Source organism: Xiphias gladius, chromosome 15 (assembly GCF_016859285.1).
Source record: "Xiphias gladius isolate SHS-SW01 ecotype Sanya breed wild chromosome 15, ASM1685928v1, whole genome shotgun sequence".
NCBI classification, from domain to species: Eukaryota; Metazoa; Chordata; class Actinopteri; order Istiophoriformes; family Xiphiidae; genus Xiphias; species Xiphias gladius.
Window position 1 is genome coordinate 30,577,704 of NC_053414.1, and position 23,262 is coordinate 30,600,965.

At 38.5% G+C, this 23,262-nt stretch overlaps 1 protein-coding gene across 1 annotated transcript in view; it reads right to left on the bottom strand.

Moving 5' to 3' along the window:
- The window catches only part of LOC120799633 (VPS10 domain-containing receptor SorCS1), a 149,774-nt gene extending 129,240 nt beyond the window's left edge, over positions 1–20,534 (bottom strand). The window contains exon 1 of the mRNA XM_040144854.1: positions 19,539–20,534. Within this exon, the coding sequence (XP_040000788.1) occupies positions 19,539–20,534 (996 nt within the window). The remainder of the gene's footprint in view (positions 1–19,538) is intronic.
- Between the last annotated feature and the right edge of the window lie 2,728 nt (positions 20,535–23,262).

Consider the following 23,262-nt stretch of genomic DNA (forward strand, 5'->3'; position numbering starts at 1 on the left):
AGCTAAAAGACAGTGAATATTATTCGCTGGGTGACACATGACTACAAATGAATGCTGGATGTGTAAATAAGCATCTGTTTGCTAACAATTTCACCATACAAACTTAAGCCCCCAAGTGGGAAAAAAAAAACGGTGTAGGGAGCTTAACAAACCTTTGTTGCTAACCTTTGGCACTTGAAAGTTTAAAGCTACAATGTGTCAAATTTGAAAATTACTCTTAGATCAGATTAGGGCCAAACCTGATCTAGGCTCATAATGAGTTTGAGCCAAATAGATGGTTCAAAACAAGGTGGGAATCCAGATATTTTTTAGGATTTTCAAATTAATCAGTTTAAAGTGTATGTGCACAGATTACAGTTTTCTTTCCTTTATAACATGTGGTTTTTGTGTTGTGTTATCAGATTGAGACATTAAGACATTTATTAATCTTTAAAGACATTTAGACATTTTGGAATGTAAATTGTTATTGTTGTGTGAACGTCTGTCTGTCAGTCATGACCACTCTGAGACCCTGAATAAGATGAACATGGATGAACACAAGGCTTTTTGATCACGAGTTTTAATTATTTTCAAAAGCCTTGAGTGCATTCTTCAGAGGAAAATAGATTATAGCTATTTTCTCCACTAATATTTAACACTAACTTGCACTCTATTGCTATTCACATCATCTGCAATGCACTGCACATAATTACCGTGTTATTCTTGGAGGTGATAAAGGTGATAAAGTCTGATTCCAGTCTAAGGTGAGCACACTGTTGAAAAACAGGTAGAGGAATGTGCCACGGGTGAAATTACAGACTCCGACAATGCAGACAACAGGCAGACAGATAGAGCTCCTTAATGTCAAGACTATCTGTGCTCATCGTGTCAGATTTTATTTGAATAACAAATCAGTAAATGTCACAGTTACACCCAATAAAACCTGCCGAGCATTCTGTCATCACACTACTATCTACAAAGCACTTTATTACTATTTTGTCTCTGTGCTGCCTATAAATCAGAAAACATTTGTATTACAATATCAATGGATTTTCTAACTGTTGGAGATAATGAATCTCTATGACTTACATGAATATTTCAGTAGTCATTGCTTTTACGTTTTTAAAGACTGTTTAAATTTCTTTCCCTTTCCAATTACTCCTGCACACCTGCACCAAGCTCCTTTTTTTCTCACAGCTTACATAAGCTCATGTTTTCCTGGGGATGGAGGCAAGTTTGTGCATCTCAATATCCAAACAGGGCAGATACATTGTCATTTTCATCAGCGATGCTCCTGTTTCTGCACCTCCCATCTCTAACCTGATTCAGTCAACATCTGACAGTCGAGAGTGAGACGGAAAAAGAAACATTGGAAGGAGGAGAGAGGGAGATGTAAGGAAGTACCCCCACACAAAGCAAATACTGTTCCTGTCTTTTTCTCTGCCACTAAGAAATGTGAATGGTGCCATGTTGTGGGTACTGGTTTCTTATTAAAGATTGACTTATATTGCTCCAGAATGTTGTGTTTGGTGAGAACCTGCTAATTTATGAGGATCAAAACACAAACCAGCACAAATATTACAAAGCTACTGATGTACAACACCAGATATCAAAAAAATAGATCTAATTATCTTTTAACACTTCTTACTGTATTTGAAATCAGCTAACGTTATTAGCTCAAAAAAAGCCAGATACTTTAATTAATACATTCTGAGACTATTAATGCTTTTTATCACCTTCAGAAATCTTATATATTTGTACTAAAAACCATTTAACTTGCTATCTGAGCTAATAGTCTCAATCCACAGACAGACAACATTGCTGCTGCTTTTTACAGATTTGAAGTGAGTATATCAGTTTCTTCTGCCAGTAACCTTGACCTTGCACAGGCCTACATGGGGAGTGTGCATAGTGTGGAGAGAATGACCAGATCATTTTGAGCCTCAACTTCCCTCAGCGTGCTATGCTGCAGTGCAGTCTGTCATTTGACCATTGATTGTTCCTTTCTTGATTTACAGCAGTCAAGCACTGGGAGAATTGTTGAAAAAGGCTACATGGGCAGTGGCTCTGTAGACTGCATTGATGGACACTGAATCTAAATCTGTCCTGATTAGCCATACTGTGTGAAGAATTGCTGTCATTTCATTTCAGACCTGGGTGGACTTTAATAAGCTGTAAGAAGGATCTATGTTCAGAGAACTTCCATACATCTGATATTGATTTAACACATTTACACTGAGCAATATATCTAATGTCAATTTTGCATGGCAAGGGACATACAGTACAGTTTCTACAGCTACAGTATTGCATCTCTGCCTTTTTAGTATTCTTAATTTTCATGGCTTGTGGTCTCCAGAAGGGTTCAGGGGGAGGGCTGAGTGATGTAGCCCCGTGGAAAAGCCATCTGGTCTGAAGAACTCTACCTGACTCCAGCACCTACACCAGAGCCACAGGCACCTGGTAAAGCTGGCAATGCATGCCGTGGCAGTGTTCCAAATACGGAAAGATACCACTTTGATTTGGATGGGTCCATTCAGCATGGAGGTCCTCTGGCTGGAACGTTGCCAAATGGAGCAAAGGAAGTTCAAAGGGCAGCTCTGCAGGAGCTTCATATGCATCTCACACTCACAAAAACCGTCTAACTGAAAAAGGAATATTTTTTCAGAAATTTGGAATCCCAACAATAAATGAGTGAATTGTAGCAGTGATGGCCCTAAGATCAGAAAATGCAGTTAACGCTTAATTTGCAAAAACAAAATTTAAACTAAGGAAAAGATTTAACTGAAACATTAACAAGAATCTGTTAAAACTGCATTTTTGAGAGGACTTTAAGGATAAGTTGGTGATATTCTACAGGATTGTTTATTTGTCAACAAATCCCCTGAAAAGACCAAAAATAGCAATGTCCATTGTTCATTACTTTCTGACATTCCTACTCTGTCTGTGGCACTCAGCCCGAAGCCCATTTGTTCCTACTGAAGACATTTAACCTTTTAACAAGGATCACAAATATATAGTTTTTATTAAAAAAAAAAAAAAAAAAAAAAAGGGGTTACCAATTCAGCTTGGCACTGTAGTTTTTGTTTTTTTTTTGCAAACTTACTTAAACAAGGTGAATATTGTATTTTCTGGGGACTATTTTAGGCTTTATCCTGGATTTTGTGCACTAGTGAGTATTTCCACTAGTGTATATGGAAAACATTCAAAATAAGTGCAGTGCCCATATTCCTGGTAATGAAGGAAAATATCAGCCAGTGTAATGGTGTGTAACTGATGTGTTTTTAATTTTCTTGAATTTAATTTAATTTGTTTATGATTTGTTTTTAATAGTGTTCAGGAAAAAATTAAGTTAGATGGCACAGAGAAAGAAGCTGAATCAGGCTTTGGTTACACATACGCGCAATACTTGCTAATAGAATCAATTCATTGTTGGTTTTGATCTTTTATGGGATTAGCTGACAATAAGAAAATTATAGAGTATCATCAGACAAATCCCACAGTTTATATCTGTGTGTTTTTAGGAGCCTAATGCTGCCATTAACATGTCTGTCAACAGAAAGGGCTTTCAACTACAGATGTACGCATAAGGATAAATAATTGTTGTTGTACTGCAAAATGATTTCACCACTGATGAAATCAGAAAAACTGCCATCTTGAAAAATCACACCAAGTGTCATGTAGATAGTTTGAGGCAGGTAACATTAAGTTAAGTGCGGACTTGTGTTGTAACAGCTAATCTTAATAACTAATCAGCATTTCCTTTAGATTATTGGGGTATTAGAGGCAGTGTCCTAAATTCACTGAACTGCTCCTCTCATCTGCCTCCTACTATCACACACCTCCACACTGCACCACTTGGGCAAGTGGTGAGTCAAAGATGTGAAGTGCCTACCACTGCTCATACAATGATTATCTCATGGAGTATCACCTTATCTCACACGGTTGAACTCGAGCTTTCTTTCCATTCTCTCTGCATTACCTCGACAGAAGAAAAAATATGAAAGGTATGACGCACAGCGATAGCGCTCAATTGGGCGTGACAACCACACGTTTTTTTTACCTGGAGTAGGCTGATTTCTTTTCACTCCATTTCAGCCCAGGGAAAAGATTCCTGGTATGACAGAGTCCTGCTTTATAAGGTCCTTGCTGGCCCCTGGACTGTCTCACTGCAGAGTGGATGAATTAATTAGGCCCCTGTATTCATAATGTCCAACAAGAAGACCTGAAATATTAGGCGCTAACGCCTGATGTAGTCAGACACACTCATCCAATCTGTCATCCTGCCATTTGTAGTCCTCTGCTTTATATTAAAATTACAACCAATAACAACTGTTGTTTTGTTGTGGCTATCACTTATAATAGATGATGGATAAAATAAAATTAGAATGATTGTGATTACCAATCCACTAACTTAAGATCTACATCATGTAATTTCTGAAATAGTGGCTAGGGCTTTTATTTTGCCTGATTCAAGAAAACAACTCAACATTATAACCCTCATGAAGGTAGGATGTATTGCAGGACTGCTGAATTAGACGGTTTTAGATGTACCTAAATTAAACTGGCAACTGAGTGTATATCATAAAAATTAACTGAATTGATTTCCAAGGCAGTAACTCCATCTGTAATATAACAGTAATATGAAATGATACTCACCACCCTCTTGCTGAGTTTACAGAAACACTGTTTTCATTCCCTGTTTATTTATATATATATATATATATATATATATATATAAATCCATTCTACTTTGCTGTGGAGGGTGACATGGAAGTTGATTTTCACTCTTGTCATATCCCACCTCCACAAAAATATTCCTGTCCCATCCCAATCCTGCAAGAATGACTCCCATCCCATCCCTGTTCCAGTGTTGCTTCTTTTTTTGGCGGGGGGGCTAGTCTTTAAGGTTGCAGTGATTTTGAGTATTCTCACCATCCTTTGCTTAGATTACTTAGTGCTCTTTATGTTACAGGTTTTTTCACACCATTCAGCCAGTACGTTGGCAGTAACAAGAACACAGGTGAACCATATATATATATATATATATATATATATATATATATATATAGAGAGAGAGAGAGAGAGAGAGAGAGAGAGATATGGATATACAATTCACAAAAGGTGATTTTCAGCTGCATTTCCCAACCACCTGCTTTACAACTGTGTCTCTGAAGGCTACTTGTCCCCAAGTCAGTGGTGTATTTAATAACTACTTTACACGTTTTACAAACAGCGTACAAGCACTGTCAATCTGGACTTTTAGGAAGTTTTACACTAGCTTGAAAGCAATTGCAATGTGAAACACGGATCACACTTTGCAACACTATTTTCCCTCAATCTGACTCAGACTCCATCATTGGCAATTGCATTTTTTTGGTGGCTAGACCATGTGTTGTCAATGCACTGGTCAGGTGCCTGCAACTAATCCGCAACAGCCACCAGAGCAGACAGGAAAGAATAAAAAAGAAAAAACAAGACAACAGAAAGTTCATAATAAAGAAAATAGCATTTATTCATATTAGAAATGCATACTTATATATAAAAACTGACCTATTTTTACTATGGTTCCTATCCTACTCCTGTCTCAGTCAAATGATGAATAGTGAAACTGACTCCCATTCTGTGGGAATCCCACAGGAATACCATGACCCACGGGATTCCTAAAAAATTGTCAGCCTCTACTTTGCAGTTCTTTCCTTCAATGTTAAGCTTCCTTCACCACTGTTTCAAATTAAAAGCCTTCAAGTGGCTAAAAGACATAAGATCGCTTCCTTTCCTGGTAGGATTTTAATGTGAAACATCTGCAGGTCATGTCAAGTTGTATTGATTGTAGCTTTAGATTGATCAAAAGAACGAAAAAGTAGAAGCAAGTGCAATTAATTAATAAATGAAAGCAGTAATTCTGTTGAAAGGAGAACTTGGAGCATCAAATTGGTGATTATCACAGAGCCCTGTTGTTGGACTGTTTTAGAATTAGAATTAGTGCTGAGGAAATTTACCTTATGCTGTGTTTTATAACTGTGAACAGTTATAGTACAGATAATCTCCCCTCAATGTTTTTTTTTAGCTGGTCTATATTTAATTGTACCAGCCACACCCCAAACACTATTTAAATACATGCCACCATGATTTAAAAACGTACAGCATGCACTGTCTTTCAGATATGTTGCATTCTCTCTGCATGTTTCTGGGCTGCTTACAGCAGATGGATATTTTCTAAATATGATCCAGCGCTGGTACTGTAGCTCCAGTGTCAACAGCCTCACTTTGCTGCTTTCTAATGGGCTGTGATGGCTGGATGCTGGCTTCAAGAGCTGTGACACGAGGAGCTGGGCCGATCAAAGCATCATCCGAGGGATACATGGTAATTCATATGGTAATGACATGGTTGAGGTAAATGTGTTTAGACATTAGCAGATGTGGCAGGTACTGTATCTCCAGATGTCTTCATCTGTCCCCAGTGTGTCTTTTTCAAGGTTGACTCCGTACACAGATGGGGCCTGCCAAAAAGCAGGAAGTTATTTCTTTTTCTGTATTACTGGTTAATAAAAAACATGGGCACCTCTTGCGGGGAATTGCTAATGGAAGGAAATAGTTGAATTTGTGCCAAAAGACAACAAGATTGTAGGACAGATTGATTTGCCCGTATTTTTTGTACTGAAAAATATATAATGAATGATTTCACACCTGCCAATGATATGTGTGGCTCACTTGTGAAATGGCTCCTATTCAGTCAGTACTGTACCATCAGCTTAATTGAGACTCAACAGATTTTTACCTCATAAATCCTCATTAATGTCATTGCTCTGTTATTCTCTTAAACGTGCACGTCAATTATCTTTCAACCAATCAAAGTAAAAGAAAACTGAGTAACAGGACAGCTGATGAAGCACCATTCTTTGTAGATGCAACATCATTTTTACCCACACATGCCACAAAATGATGATATTTGGAGGATGTAATGGGTTCTAGAGCAATACAATTCACTCAACACCTACTTCAGATGTGGAAAGCCACGTTTGAGCAACTGGTGTCACGACAAATTAAAGTTAACAGACACAAAAAAATTATCATTATTTATGTTTACTTTGCTATTCACGATCCTATTTTACCGCCATTTAAAAGTTATTTTAAATGTTTCCACCTGTGAGTAGTTCCTTGCAATGCATCATGGGGAAATGGCATCCAGCAGCACACTCAAAAATCAAGCCTTTTTTAACATGCATTTTCTTGCAGTGCTTGTGGTATGGAACTGGGACACCATAGCTGTATTCTAAGTCCTCACAGACTAATTCTGTACACTATCACTATATATTAATCATCATAGTATGGTGTTTTAGCAGTAATTATACAAATATATCAACATACTTTACCATTATATGCTAACAGGAAATGATACAATATGTGTGACATCAGATGTCAATCAAACTGCAGCTTTGGGAAGGTACTGTCAATTAAACTTCACATCAAAAATTTTTCCTAAACTTTAATACTATTTTATTTTTTTATTTTTTTTACAAGATTCCTTGGAGATAGAGTTTAATTTTTTTGTCAGCTGTGAGTAGGTACTTCATTTACAATGAAAACAGATCAGATTGCATACTGGCTGTCCAACAGCATTAGTTTAAAGGAAACCATGCTACTTCCAACACAATGGTAAACCAACCAAACCACTGAAGCTGTCAGGTGATTCTCTCCCAGCAGTCAAGAGCATCCTGACATTCATCTGTACTGAATCGCCGCAATCTTCAGGGATCATCTGTTACAGCTGTATAACTGATCAACCTCTCTACAAAGACTCTCTGTCTCTGTACTTTCATCAACACACATCATAATTGCAGGATCAGCTTTAAGTGTCTATGTTGGATCGTACTGTGTACTCTGACTTTTGCATTACCGATTAAAATTCTCTGTGCTGATTTGCAGCACTAATGTGGCATTACGCATTTCCACTAAACAGAGGTGTTAACTTGGCTATTAGTCACAAACTGAAATAAGCATTTTAAATGCCATGTGTTTGATGAATGTTTCATAGATCTTAATTATCAGTAACCACAAAGACTTATTAGCAGGCAATTATTAGTAACTTTTCTAATGATGTTAATAGATATAAAATTATGAATGTTCATGGAGGCTTTAATTATTAACCAAAAAAATGTGGTTTTCACATATGCTTCTTTAGTGTTTGGCTGATCACAGGTTGTAATTTACTCAGTGGTACTGTAGCTGGTGCTGCAGTACACACACACACACACACACACATATACAGTAGATACACACATCCGAACTCGCGCACCCTACACCAAACCTGCCAAGAACCTTGGCAGCTTAAAAAGAAACAGTGTGGGAACTTCGTCACCCAGCAAGATAAGAAAAAAAAAAATTGAAAAAATGAATTGAAGCATAAGTTTTAAATAGCGTTGTTTGTGTTGCATTTTTTTCAAGTAGCAGCGTTTGTACAAGGAAGCAGTAGAACACATTGATCATAATGAATAGCAATGTGATACAGACACATTAAAAGATTTGTGAGTTGCTATGTTGGGTCATCTACATGTGCAAAGCCAGGAAGTGTGTGGGCTGTTGTAAAGCCAGAGAAAAAGAACAAGGCTCAGTTGCTATTTTACTTTTGAACATAAAGAATTCACCATGTCAATTTCAAGAGAATGAGTGGGCAAAACAGGATCTCTTTTTAAGTCTTATTCTGTTACACATGCAGACCGAGCAGGACAAAACAGCCGCTTATCAAAAACAACAACCACTGTGTGTTGAAAAGGAGAGATTCATCCATTACCTGTTCCTCTATGTGTTATTCATGGTCATTCTCAGCTATTTCCACCACTCTGTGTATCCATGTTATATCAAACTTGGTCAATTAACTTGAACGGCCATCTCATCTGCTTCTCTCAGTCAGCGTGCTTGGCTCTTGAAGAAAGACCTTTTTCATCTTCACTTTCAGACACATTCCTGCAGTTTACAGATTGTCAGGGATTCAATTTGTGCCACAGAAATGTCCTGTGCAATTCTGAATCTGATCAGTGGGTGAGATGGGACTCTCTGCCTCCAGAAAGAAGTCCTCTGAATAACTTGCAATAGCTGTGGAAACATCCTTGTCAATCTGAATCGCTATGAGAGGGAAGATGTTTCAAAGGAAGAAGATAATATATAAACACAGTGACCTGCAATTTAACCCTTTGCCTCAGACTGAAAATCTGTAGTCAGAGGCTATCAGCTATATCTCCATGAACTCCATCCAGCAAATCTGAAATTTTAAGATATTCCAAAGTAATTTTAACTCTTTGCTCTTACTTAAAACACTCTGTGTCATTTATAAATTGCATTTGCTCCCCCATCACAAATGTCCAGACAAAGTCTGATTTGTGAGTGTCCTTTACCTTGCAGCTCAGCCTCTAAGTCGTGCTTCACTACTATCTTAACAGTGTGCAGAGGTCCTCTTTCCCACACACCAATCACCTCAATTGCCATCATTCACATCAAAGTGTCAATCACATCACAGCTGCGGTAATGTCAACAGCCACAGCAGAAAATACAGTGCACTGATGTTTGTGAAAAGATAATGCCACTCCAGTATAAAGTACATGTACAGTACTGTATCACACAGAGATACATATACAATCATGTGCAGCGTACAGGGAAAGGCTAAAGCTCGAAGGTTTTGGTTCTGATAGCTGGTTCCGTGCTGAATCCAAAAATAACAGGCATAGATTTGCTTAGCTCCAAAGCTAACATGTCTTTTATCAAATGTTTTATTTCTCTTAGCTCCTATTTGAAAAAAGCAATGTACAAGCACTTAAGAAACAGGTCTCTTATACTACATGTCACTAAGAAATACTTTTGTCAGTTTAAATAAGAGGCTTTGCTGGCAGTACTTTATATTTAGTTCCATAATTTTGTAAGTTACTTGTCTGGAGACCAAAATGAAACTTGTTAATGTCCTCTCTGCAAATTAGCTGTCAGTGGTTGACTGTTAAAGAAATAGTTCAACATTTTGGGAAATACGGTAAGTTTGAGCTAGAGATCTATAGCTCTGATGTCTGATGTTTGTGCATAAAGTATGGAGCTGGAGCCAGGAGGTGATTAGCTTAGCGTAGCATAAAGACTGGAAGCAGTGGGAAAAAGCTAGTGTGGCTCTTGTATGTAGCATATCACCAGCGCTCACTACTTCTCAAGAAAGTAACAATATTTGCTCTCTGCCTATTCACAAACATATATCCATCTGGCTTCCAGCATTCTGCCATGCTGGACTCTTCCTGATGGTGTTATAACATCAAGGTGGTGTGATACAGTTTTGAAAACTCTGAAACACAAAGACTGAGTTTTTTATCTATCTCAACTCACCTAGATTATGTCAAAGGCAGCTTTCATCTGATTAAAAGTCCATTGAAAGGTCATCATAAAACTAGGTCAAAATTTTAAAATGAGACTCAAACAAACATAAAATCCAGGTGGCAAGCAAAGCCCAAGGGAGCTCTACCACAAGGTTTGGTGTGTTCGTTGAACGTGGCAAAAGGTGTCGGTATGCTTTAAATCAAACGAAGCACTTGTCAGATGGTCAAACAGCCTTTGAAACCCCCTCCCCCCACGCTCAGATGTTACAATTGGAAGGTCGCATCTAAGACTTTTTGTAACTTTTCGAAACAAACAATCTACAAGGAATGCACACTTCATGAAGCGATTGGCTAGGTGTGGAGGTGAAAAAGTATGTGTTTTTTAGTTTGAATGTCTCTCTCAAGCTCTCTTTTTTCATTCTTCACAAAACTGCTTACCCCCCTTTTCCTGTGTGTAAACACATACAGCACTATGAATGACTTTGAGGAGATTGTCCAAAAATGTGTACCATTACCCCCATTTGTCCTATTTGGAAAAAGGTGAACATAGGCTTTTTGCCCTGCCTCGGAACTGGCTTAAACACTTTGACTCTAACATATTTGGACAAAATTTCATATGAATTAGTTTGTTTGAAGCATACTGAACCCTTAATGCAAAGCAATTTCTGCCACTGACCATGTGTAGAAGCCGTAACTCAACAATTATGTGGACTGTGTGCTTTTGCACTTCAAGAAGACCAACGGAATGGTCAGTCTTCTCTTTTCAAACGATCCAGTGTGTTTTGTCACATAACTTTGGAAGGAATCTCCCATTTAAATATTTATACATCAATAGTTTGAGTTTATCAACTTAATGATTCAGAATAAGGACCTCTAGTATTTGGAGCAAGTAGCTCATGAAAGGAAAAGTGCTCAAATGTAACAAGGATAGGCCTATTCTTTTAATTTGTCAGATATAAATTTAATCAACATTTCCTATCTTATGATTATCAAATTTCTAGGATGTAGCAATAATTATGTGACTGGTAAATACTGTGTATCTGCCTTCTCAACAAACAAAATATGATTACAGATTACAATTGAATTTCTGAGTGTTAGTCATTTAAGACTTTAGCTACTTACAAATCTTCAAAGCTAAATAGATTTAGATATGCATATTTGATAATGGACTTTGATTTAATAAAAACTTGATTATTCCCCTTACCCTGCTTAAGCAGAAGAGCTATTGCCATGAATCAGTTAGTCAAAAATATAAACACTATGACTCCATAAATGGATTCACAATTTTCAGATAATTGTAGTATATATTTTAAAAAAGGAAAGAAAGAACAACGGTCTATAAAACCCTAGCCTCCTGTATGACGGTTTCATAATAAGCTGTGTGTGAATAAATGTCTGTTGGTTACCAGGTAAATTCTACCCATTTACTATAAATTGAAGGGGCCAAAAATTGAGTAGCCTGTAAAAACACACGGTGAACAGAAAGGTGGGAGCAATAACAATGAAACTCTCAGGAGAAACTAAGGGTACTTACTGAAATAGAGTGTGCATTCCTGAGGCCTCACAGCATTGGTTGAGAGACCCCCAATGTATAGCATTACCCATAAAGTGCATATGTTTTGTCAAGAACCTGACCGCAGGAAGACTGACTACTCTAGAGAGTTTTACAGCGTATAACTTCAGACTAAAGGAAATAATGACTTATTTGTATTTCACGTGGGATTGTTGTTCAAGAAAGAGAGAGAGGGACTGGGAACCTAGTTTTTTTATGGGCATATGCGGCCTGATGGCAAGTAAACGCTGCTCAGCGGAGCATGACAGCATTCGCCTGCCTGATCACTCCCAAGCACGTACCCGAAGGATCGCTTAGCCCACACATTGGCTTCAGTGATTTTTGTTGTTTCGCTTTTCTGCTATGTTTTAAAATTCTCTCCTCTCAGCAGTATGTGCTAACAGGTCTGAAAGCACACAGATTAGACTTCTCTGGCGTAGCATTTGGATGTTCACAACCGGATTTGGAGACTCACATTGTAATTGCAGCGTAACACGGGGTGAATGTGGCCAAGACAGAAGATGCATGTGAGCAAACGGTCTATGCTGTTAGAAATGAACAAATAAACATGAGTTGCACATCTGAGAAAGCTGATCGGATGTGATGATGAAGAAATTTTTGGAAGTAAAATCCATCAGTTAGAGGATAAGTCAACCTACATGGTCCAACCTATGGCTCAGGTCTATTGGTGTGCTTGATAAAACATATTTATCATTGATAATTAAGAGTTAAGAGGGTAGTGAAGGCATATTATTTTTCAGATGTTTCCATTTTTACAAAACATTTTTAGAAGTAAAAAACTGGTGAGATTTTGTCCACATATCCATAATTTTATGTGTTTAATGTAAGAAAACTGTGGTTTAAAGTAAACAAGGGCTTCTTGCAACAAGAGTAGAAGAAGCACAACGTAGTAAGCAGACAAAAGTAGGGAGAAAGTAAGGAGATAAAAAAAACACTAATGAGCAGTATGATTAGTGAGGAGTTTTTTTCTCTTTTCATTCTTTTCTCAACTTCTACAAAAAAAAAAATCTTTATTTCTTTGGAGGAGTTGTATTTACACCTTTGAAATGGTACAGCGGTTTATATCAAAATGTGTCTTGTAATGCTATACAAAAGTGTTCATTTGTTTTCACTGAAGTGTTGGTTTGGAGTAAGCTAACCATATCTCTGTTTAAAAGAACTGGCCTTTTAAATCACACTTCGGTAAGAGCTATTCCCTCAATAGTCCATCAAAGCAGTGCAAATAAAGACAGGAAAATGGAAAATATTTGCAGATTCATTTTGATTAACTTTTTTGTGTCACCGGAAGTTCAGTGCTCAACATGATCTTCAAACAGTACAATATAAAGTTTATTTTCAGATTCAAGTTTTCACTTCCCTTTTTCATGATAGTTAAGCTAAGACTGACCAGTGGTAGTTGTTGTAATGATGGTTATATTTTAGAACTTCTTTTGCAGGTCAAGGTAAGAAATTGCTATTATGATTTTGTATTTATAAATACAAAGTATGAATTTTTATTGAACTGCATTCCATTTGTTCTCCATTCCTTCTGCTTAAATAATTGTCTAGTCTAAGACTAAAGAGTCCAAGACTAAGAATCTAACCTACATCCTTGCTAGCAGCTCTGCAAGATACAACAGTGGTTTGGGCTACATGCGAACACGGGCAATCTAACATGCCCACAATGACATTGTTAACAAACTGATTTTTAGCAGGTACTTTATACTGTTTACCATGATTACCATCTTAACTAAATAAAACATAGAGTTAGGCTAAGGTTGAAGGGAATGTCATTAGTTTTGCAGAATTTGGACGTAAACCTAAGTATTGGACACAGTGAAATTTTGACCCTATAGTGGCACCGAATGAAAAGTTAGGATTACACCAGTTATTGGTTATAAATTAAGAGTTGTTGAGACATTTCACTAAAAACCACAAATGTCAACTTCATGGTGGTGCTTGAGGAAAGGTCAACTGATCAACAAAGTCATTCGGATTCATCCTCTGACAGACATTACCATCCCTACAGATATGCTGCAAGCACGGCTGAAATATCATTTCATTTTAAAACAGCCTTAAAAGTGCTGTCCTTTTCCAACAAAAACTGGTTTCATACTAATTGTCAAATGTTACAAACTCGATAAAAAAATCAGTTAATACTGTACTGTATAAAAGGGTAAGTTCTACTGGCCTCTAACATAACCACTTTTCCCTGCTACACAATTCTTGTCAATTTAGCATATGTCTGACCAAAATTACATGTTTGATTTCTGCCATCTTTGATGAGCAGGTTGTAAATGTGTTCAATTTATTGCTCACACCACATCTCAATGTGGCGTCAAAGGCCCTCTAATGTCTGCAAATTAGCAAGTTATGAAGGCTGTAGAGATGGTGTCGATAGAATATCAGTGCACAGCAGAGATGTGACTTTGGTAAAACAAATCTTGGGGTTGGTGGTAAATTAGGTGTTGCCATGGCTATGAGAATGTATACACAACCATAAATAGATTCCCTCAACACATAGGCAGGTAGTGTGAGACTGTCAAATAAGACAGCATATGTGAGTGAATTTCTCACAACGCTTCAAAGAGTGTCATTTGAACAATTCCTCATTAATTGGCGACAAAATCTTTTGATTTATTACTTCTTTGTCTGTGCAAGAAAACTACTCGTCTCTGTAGGGTTTCATTTCATAATTTACCTGCTACTGTTTGCTTTTCTTGTACATGTTACAGCAGGACACGTCCTATGTCTCTGGAAGCTCAAGAGTAAACTTCTTAGACTGATAGACAATATGTCAGCTTGAGTCCATCTGACTGACAGACCAAAGTACTTAATGCCTGACATTTCAAAATGTAAATAATGCTGTCCCGGTGCATGTTGTACATCCATCTGAGCAATATGCCACAGGTCCCATGGTGAGAATACGCCTTGCCTGTAACCTTTTTCTCAGAATCTCAATGCTGCTCTGCCAGTACCAAAAACTCAGCAGATATTCGTTTGATCAGCCATATATCTCTCTGTTTTTCCATGATTATAGATGGGAGTTTGTAGGTAGCTTCTTAGCTTAAATTGGGTAAGATCCATGTGTAGTCAGACCTTAAGGTTGTAAACAAGCTACCGGTTTAACCAGATTAACTAACACTTTATTTGGAGATAAAACCAAAAGTGATAAGACCGGTAATGTTGCTAATAATCCCACTGTGAATATTTTAATTTTAATTACTATTCTGTGCCAAGTGTCATTGGTCAAACATGAACCAGGAAGTTGGTCTGTAAACTGTGATTAATATTCATAATGGACACTTTGGCTAATAATTTGTTTTCTCTCTGCAAAATATGTTTTGCTAACCTAGGCATTTGTCTAAACATGTATGATTTTCTTTAAGCACTCATGATTGTTGCTGTGTTAGAACTACCTTTAACGATGCTGCCACAATCTGAGTTCTTAATAATTACTTTGGAGACTACAGTGTTAACTGAGAATTGAAGAACTTTGGGCCTGAGCTACACCAAGTTGAAAACCCTACTTTTCCGTTACCAGGTAGTGAGCTTGTTGGGAACAATACACAGCCAGAGAGGAAGTGCTGCTTTACAGGCAAAACTCAGGATTAAAAGAAACCACCATGCAGTACACAACAGATTAATAGAAGTGCTTTTTATGCTAAAGTATCCTATCTAGAAAAGAAATGATGCAATGAGATAGTGATGTATACTCCTTCTCCATCAATCCTCCTCCTCTTCAATTAGCTATACAACTTATTCTTTGAGGCTGGAGTCAATCCCAGCTGACATTGGGCGAGACGCGGAGTGCACCCTGGACAGGTCACCAGTCCATCACAGGGCTGACATATAGCGATTAACAACCAGACTCTCTAACACTCACCTACGGGCAATTTAGAATTGCCAATTAACTTAATCTGCATGTCTTTGGACTGTGGGAGGAAGCCAGAGTACCCGGAGGAAACCCACGCAGGCACAGGAAGAACATGCAGACTCCACACAGAAAGGGGTTTGAACCCAGAACCTTCTTTCTGGGAGGCAACAATGCACAGCACCAAAGTGCCACCCCTGTGATTTAAACCAAAAGTTACATTTTTAATGTTTTTTTTTTTTTTAACTTTAAAACACAAACAACAAAATAACGTCATGTATTTTCATTTTTAATACTGGGGAATTACGTAACATATAAACCCAAAGAATTGACAGCCAAACCCACTAATGTTAACAGAACTCTGTCAAATGTGACTGAGAACTGGAAAAGAAAACTGTACCTGTAGTTTGGGAATAGAAAATCCTTGTAAATATGAATAAATGTTGATACTCTAAAACACAGCAACAGTATATGTTTTTACATCAAATTTTTATAGGGTTTAAACATTCCATTACTTTTGGCACAAAAACTAAGGTTGTGTGACTGCCTTAGTTTTAAATGAGATGTATGACTTGATTTGTCTAAACTGCAGAAGTAAACATTCTTTAGATATTTCCTCTCCATCACTTCAGGCTGTCCATCTACACAACACAATGCCATTTGTCTATGAGTTATTAACAGCTCCACCAAATAGTGATTTTTCCCTCTAAACTTCTCACATGGTTTCATTTCAATAAATGTTCAAATGATCCAATATCTCACCAAAATCAAGATCAGAGAAAAAGTCCAGAAACAGATTTGTGTATCAGAATTTTGTTTTTTCTTCTTTCCTCTCCAATTATTCATCTAATGACCCCTCAGATTTATCCGGTGTCCCTGTATATAAAACTGTATATAGTTTAGTTCAAACTATATTCAAATATAGTAGTTCAAACTAGCTTCACTTCCACCAGCTACAACAGTAACATGCTGCTACACACTGATGCTTCAGTATTACTCATCTAATAATGTCATATATATTAATATATCAATCAGAGGGACCAAACCAGTACTTTTACTTTAATACTTTAACTACATTTTGCTGGTAATGCTGATGTAATTTTACTTATGAAGGACTGTTACTTTTAATTGAGTATTTTGAGATTGCTGTACTTTTACACAAATAAAGGACCTGAATACTTCTTCCACCACTGGTTTGAACTCAGAACCTTCAGAGATGAAGGCAATACATGACACTTTTTTTATAGCGCTGCTCATATTTCAGTCCAAATTATATATGAGCACAAATAAAGGGAATAACGTAGTGAGTTCAACCTGAGGTATCCGATGTCTCCACGTCTACAGTTTGCACCCCTGTCTTATTATGACGTTTTGCCATCATTTACTAAATTCAGTACCGTCCATTCAGCTGCTGCATGTGTGTCTTTTCTCTCATAATACATGTGTTTTTCTGTATTTGTACAAGGCTTATATGACTCCTGTGGCCAATCTCTCATGAGTCATAATTATAACCTCCAATCCAATCTGCCATTCAGGCTTCCAGTAATGTGGGATGCTTAAAGGACAACCTCTGTAAATGCCTTAAAGGTTAAATATTAAGAGCAGCAGAGCCCTTATCAGTATCCTTTTTAACTTTAGCCCTGTACTATGTTAACCCATCTGTTTATTTATACAGCAGCTTCAATTGTAAAGGCCGAGGACGTCTGTTCCCACTTATAGCAACAACTCTACATATTTAATGCAGGTTCCTCTTTTCTTGCACACCGCTACTAAGTTACTTGCGTCAACTGAAAGAATAGGGGCAAACTGTTTCATAGTTACCAAGGAGCATCTATTCACATCACAAAATCAAACACGGCCGCTACATAGTGATGATTGTTTTGTTTGGAGGGTAAACACAAACAGAAGTAGAGAGGCAAAAATAACAATGAAAAATGGAAAAATCCTTAAAAGTGTTTCTGACATTTTCTTTTTTTTTCTTGCCTCCAATGTTAGGTCACTTTTTGTCAGGAGCTATGGTAGTTTGTCAAGCCCACAGAAACACCTGAGGCACTGGATGGAATTTGTGTCAGAAGCGAAAAGCAGGGCATGGGAGCCTTTGATACACGTTTGACTGTAATTGGCTGTGGTAAAGACAGGGCTAAGTGATGTGGGTGGTGTAACACCGAGCTGTGCAGTTGTGGAGCAGTCAGGACAATGACTCATGGAAGCCCAGTTTGGAACAGGTCATGGAACACTCACTTTTTTTTTAGGGAAAAAAGCTGATTTTGTATGTTTTCTTGCCTTCGATTCTCAGTCCATGGTAATTATACTTTGACTCTGAAGAAAAAGAAGAAGCAGTCGTGTCGAGATATCAGTCCTCGCAGCAAATGAATACGTCAGGTTACGTTAGGTTAAGCTTCTCAAAGACTTTTTTCTCCCAATGTTAATTAAAATTTAAAGCAATAATCTATAGGCTTAGACGCACTTTATGTATCCCATGTGGTAAACATGGGATACATAAAGTGCGTTTGTATAGATTCTGATTCATGCCAGATTCAACATAAAACAAAGCTTTTTTCTCTTTTTCTCCTTCTGCATTCAGAATTTGTTGTCTCTGAAGATGGAAAAAACATGCAGCACAGAGCCAGCTGGTAAACAAGCAATAAAATGCTGCCCCATGGATGACACTGTGCAGAATGACATATCCAGCAGCACTGCCAGCTACAGTGTAGAGGTAAATACTCTTCACATTAATGCTCCAAGGAGACAGGGGCTCCTCAGGGACTCTAGCAGATATTTCTGCAAAATTAAAGAGGTCATTTTCAAATAATTGGGAATTCTGACATACTCAGACATCACTGACTGGACACTCACACCAACTTCAGTCCTTTTTCTCCCATGTTGTATTTTTTTCTATGTGGAGGTGTAGGACATTTTAACGAATTTCAGCAGTTGTGAGCTAGCTGAAGATATGTGATCTTCTCATTCCTGACATTACATGGAAGGATCTAAGGCCAATAACCAAAAAGGCTATGAAGAGAGGCCATTTTTCAGCTCCAAAGTTTGCAGGTGCTTTAGGCCTGTGGCTCTGGAAACCTGGCTTCAGAAGAGGAAGGAGGAGGGCTGAAATTGCTTAACCTCTACCACAACCTAAGGCGCTACTTGAAAATCCTGGCCTCTGGTCAAAAATACTCCGTGCTTATCCTGACATCAATTCAGGTGCACAGACTGAAGAAGCTCCAGAGATGAAGCCCTCTCCTCTTTCCTTTCTCCTCTCCCTCTCCAGTTTATATTGGAGATTACTCTCTCCCGCTACAACTTAACAAATAATAGCACCCGACTATCCAAAAGTGCCTTTTTAGGACTCATTTAAATTTGTGATCTCAATATTATGGCTTGTATAATCTCAGTTTGAGATGTAGAATAAGACCACTGACTAGTGATTCTCTTTATAATACTCTATGCTAAAATTCCTTATAACACTGAAATCCAAGTATTCAATCTTTGTTGCTGAAGACACCGATGGAACTGAAAGTTGGAAGTAACAATTTAAAAAAAAAACGAGAGACTGTGCCTCTCCTTTGGACTCTCTCTCCCTTTCTCTCTGTCACTCGCGCACACACACACACACACACACACACATCCACACACACACACACACACCTTAAACTGCGCATCAGACAGAGATTTGGTTCGCTGAAGGCGGTGTGTCTACCTGGCGGCCAACATAAGCGCACACTCCCCTCCTCTGTGGATTCGCGTTTATGGCCGGTGAGACATAACGTGAACAAAATAAATTACTTACACTGCTGTTCTGTCCGGACCAGTGCACCATAGCCTGATTGTGAGATGAATCTCCGGTCAAAGCGAACGTCGAACTATTAAGTTTTAACTCCTCCTGCCTCGAACCGCCGGCTCTCCGCTCCTCTCCGCTCCAACGCAATTCAGAGCTCCTTACTCTGCGTCCAGCCGCCGAGCTGGTGCTCTCTCCCGGGTCCTGACTTTGGTCTGAATCGGGGGATCTGACTTTATCATCAGCACTGTTTCTTCTGGTGCGCCTTGTGTGTTGGGTGGAAGAGGTAAAACCGGCACTACCGCCGGTCCTCTGCTGACCAATCATTTTGACATATGAAACTTTAATCTCTGCAAACTCGCTCTCAGCAATGTCATCTTTTGCTCGCAAGTTGCCTGCGTTCCGTTTCAGCCGGGGCTCCGTGTATTCCGCCCGATCTGGAGCGCATTCAGCGGACCCCGCTGCACAACGGAGCCGCCGACTTTCGGCACTTACAGCCCCGGCTCTCGCTGCTGCTCCGTCTCCGTGTCCAAAAACTTCTCCCTTCAACCCTGCTGCTGAGGATTCACTTATGTCAAATTTCAGTAGTAATTCCTGTGCACGCCACTTATTTCCAGGCTGGCATGACCTGCAAGTTATCTCAGTTTTGGCGGTCTGAAAAAAACAGAACATCAGCAAAAGCAAAAACCAAAGCGCACTGTGACACTTTGGGCAAAATATGACCCCCGTCTCCATTGCTGGCAGCAGAGAAGGATGTTGTGGATGCAAGAAGTCCTTTTTACCCACTCCTCTCTCTGCTTTTCCGGGGTGTTTATTGTTGCTCTGCTGTGGAAGAGGAACTGCTGCGCAAGTTGTGGCGTTGCCCAAATGCAGTATTGTAAAAAGTGCGGCTGAGCCTAAGTGGTCCAAGTTGAAGGATTTGATCAAATGAAGCTCTGCACGAATGGGGGAGGAGCTGAGGATCCAGACTGAGGGATCGAGGATAATGTTGCGACTGTCTTTCTCCATATTTGTTATTTTCCACCATATGGTCGGCTACAATTAAAGCAGTCTGTAGCCTAATACAGTTATTTCATTCTGCTGCTCTTTTGTTTCTCTTCACAGCCACATTTTCTGGTAGTTTTTCTCCTGATGCAGATTTAATCACCAGTCTCTCCCCAGGGAAAGCAAATCGCTTAATTTAGCCAATAAGAGTGAATTATTTACCTATGATGAACCTGTTTAGATTCAGTCCTTTTGGGCCTCAAAAGGGGCTTCAGGTAATTGGAACATATTAATATGTTTCCGATTAAGTGCAGTGTCAGCGAGGGCAGATTCTATGACATATTAAACAGCAAAAAAGAATTGATCAGCCCACATAGGAACATGAGATATTTACAAAACTGATCTCTACTTACGTGCATTTTGCAACTGATCTTGCATCTCTACAGGATGAAATGATGGCTTTGAATTTATTGTGTGTGCACCAGACCAGCAGAAGGGCAAGCCGGAGAATCCCTTGTACCGTGAAACACGCGGCCTGGACTGAGTCATGAATATTTAAAGGCTTTACAAAAAGAGACATCATGTTTAATTGTATAATTTTGTCTCAGCAAGAATCCAGAGTGTCTCAGGTGACAGGAATAAGTGTGACTGGTGGAAACAACAAGACTGGAAGTTCATCTATTTGATATTGGCCCGGCAGCACTTTGTGCCTAATGGCTGGAGGTTATGGTAATCGCTGATGAGCACTTAGTAGCACAAAGGGATATACAAATAGTCACGGGCTACTACAACAGCTGGCTGCTTTCTAGTTCACAGCGAAGGATGCTGCCATGAGGGAGTGGGCAGATTGTGCCTTGAGAGGTGATTAATTTTATCACAAGGAAAAACATCTATAGGCTACAACAAATTAAGATCGAAGAGTGAAAGAATATGGAATTAGTGTCAAATGCTACCAAACCAGATGTGTCATTTGTATGTCGAGTTTAGACAAATGTTTCCTCTTAGCACATGTTGCATCATGTGTTCTGAACAAGTGTGTCGAATATAAACAGGTTGGTTTTAAGACAGTCATATGCTGATAATGACCCATCTGTGGTGATTACAGCTACTGCTCATTCTGCCTCATTTATTCTCCCTCCGTTGTTGGAGCATGTAACTATTTCCTAAGGGTAAATCTACCTTATCTCAGTTGTGTCACCTTTTTATCTTCATATGAATCCTAATAAGGTAATTTAATTGTATCTATTTCTTTAATTGGATCACGTATAATGAAAATAAATGAACTTTATCTCCTAAATAAGTAAAAATATTTTTTTTCTATTGTGTGATTATTATTATTAGACCATGCAGTGGAGGTTAGCAGGAACACCTTTATATTTGCCATCATATCAGTGTTTAAAGGGTCAGTCAGCCTAATTAAAAACAAACTGAGCACCATAAATAAACCTCCATTGCATTGGGGTGGCAGCAGAAATCTCAAAGAAAGTGTTCAGACTGCAGTTGAGGCCCTCTCCAAGGTCCTGATCCTGGTGTCAACAGCTGGGAAGCGACAGTATACTTGATGCTCCACCTTTCCACATCAGTGGGGAACCTAAGTACCAGTAGGAGGTTCTACATAGTGATTTTGGATTAAGTCAGATCATTGACTTTACCTATTGCCCTGGCCCATTATCCCTATAGGAACGTCCATATTAGGTGATTTACTTGTTAGCAAACAGTTGCTTATTTACACATCCAACAGTTACATATTAACATTATTGTTCATATGGATTCTTTTTTTTTTCTATCTGATGAATGTAAGTCCAATATTCACTCTCTTTTAGCTCAGTTTTTGGTCTCTGCCTTCTGTCCTCTCCTATGTTCAAAGACGAGTTGCGAACTGTGTCTATCTGTTGTTTGGTACTGAGTAGGTAGCATACAGGAGTTTTTGGACTTTTTTCACTGAAAGCAGCTGCCTGCTGCTGCCGGAAAGGACACTATGAGAGTGGTGAGAGTGAACCAAATCAGTAAAGTTGTGGGCCAGACAGCTAAAAAATATAAGATGAAGCTCCCTATAAAGCTCTGTAAAGCTGAGACGAGCTGCAGATTCGGGTGATAATTTCGTGTACGTTCATCATTAATAGCAATCCCTTTCACATAGTCACACTGTTTATCCATTCAATTAATTAATATTAATTTAATTAATATAAAAGTATAGATTCTAGCCACTTAAACCAAGTGTTTTAGTTGCCTAAACCTAAGCATTCCGTAGTTTATTTTCCATAACCATGATCTTTCCCTAACTTTAACCATACCATAGTTTCCATGCGCAGACATTTTAGATAGTGAGAACTTTAAAAATGGTGGCAATGGATGTTGAACTCAGTGTGGAATTGTCCAATAGTGAAGTTCCTGTCTGGTGATAGGGTTGTGTTACTTATGATACCCCATGCTAATGTTTTGCTCTTGAGTGTGCCTTTGTAGTTGGACTAAATTAGTCACTATTTTAGTTCTGATTGTTGCGGCATAGAGCAACAGCTGCCAAGTGAGTTTAGCTAGCCTCACTGAGCATAGTGCTTTTGTTTTACCACAATAATACATATTTTTCATCTGATAATCAGAGTTTACCGTGAGTCTGCTCAGATCCATCAGGATACTACTTATGACACACTAAAATGGAATCCCACCCGAACTGATCCAACATAGTATTTGGTTTGGTTTGGCCTGGAACTGAGACCGGTTAGGTTCTTGAATCCAGAGTGTCTTGCCTCTA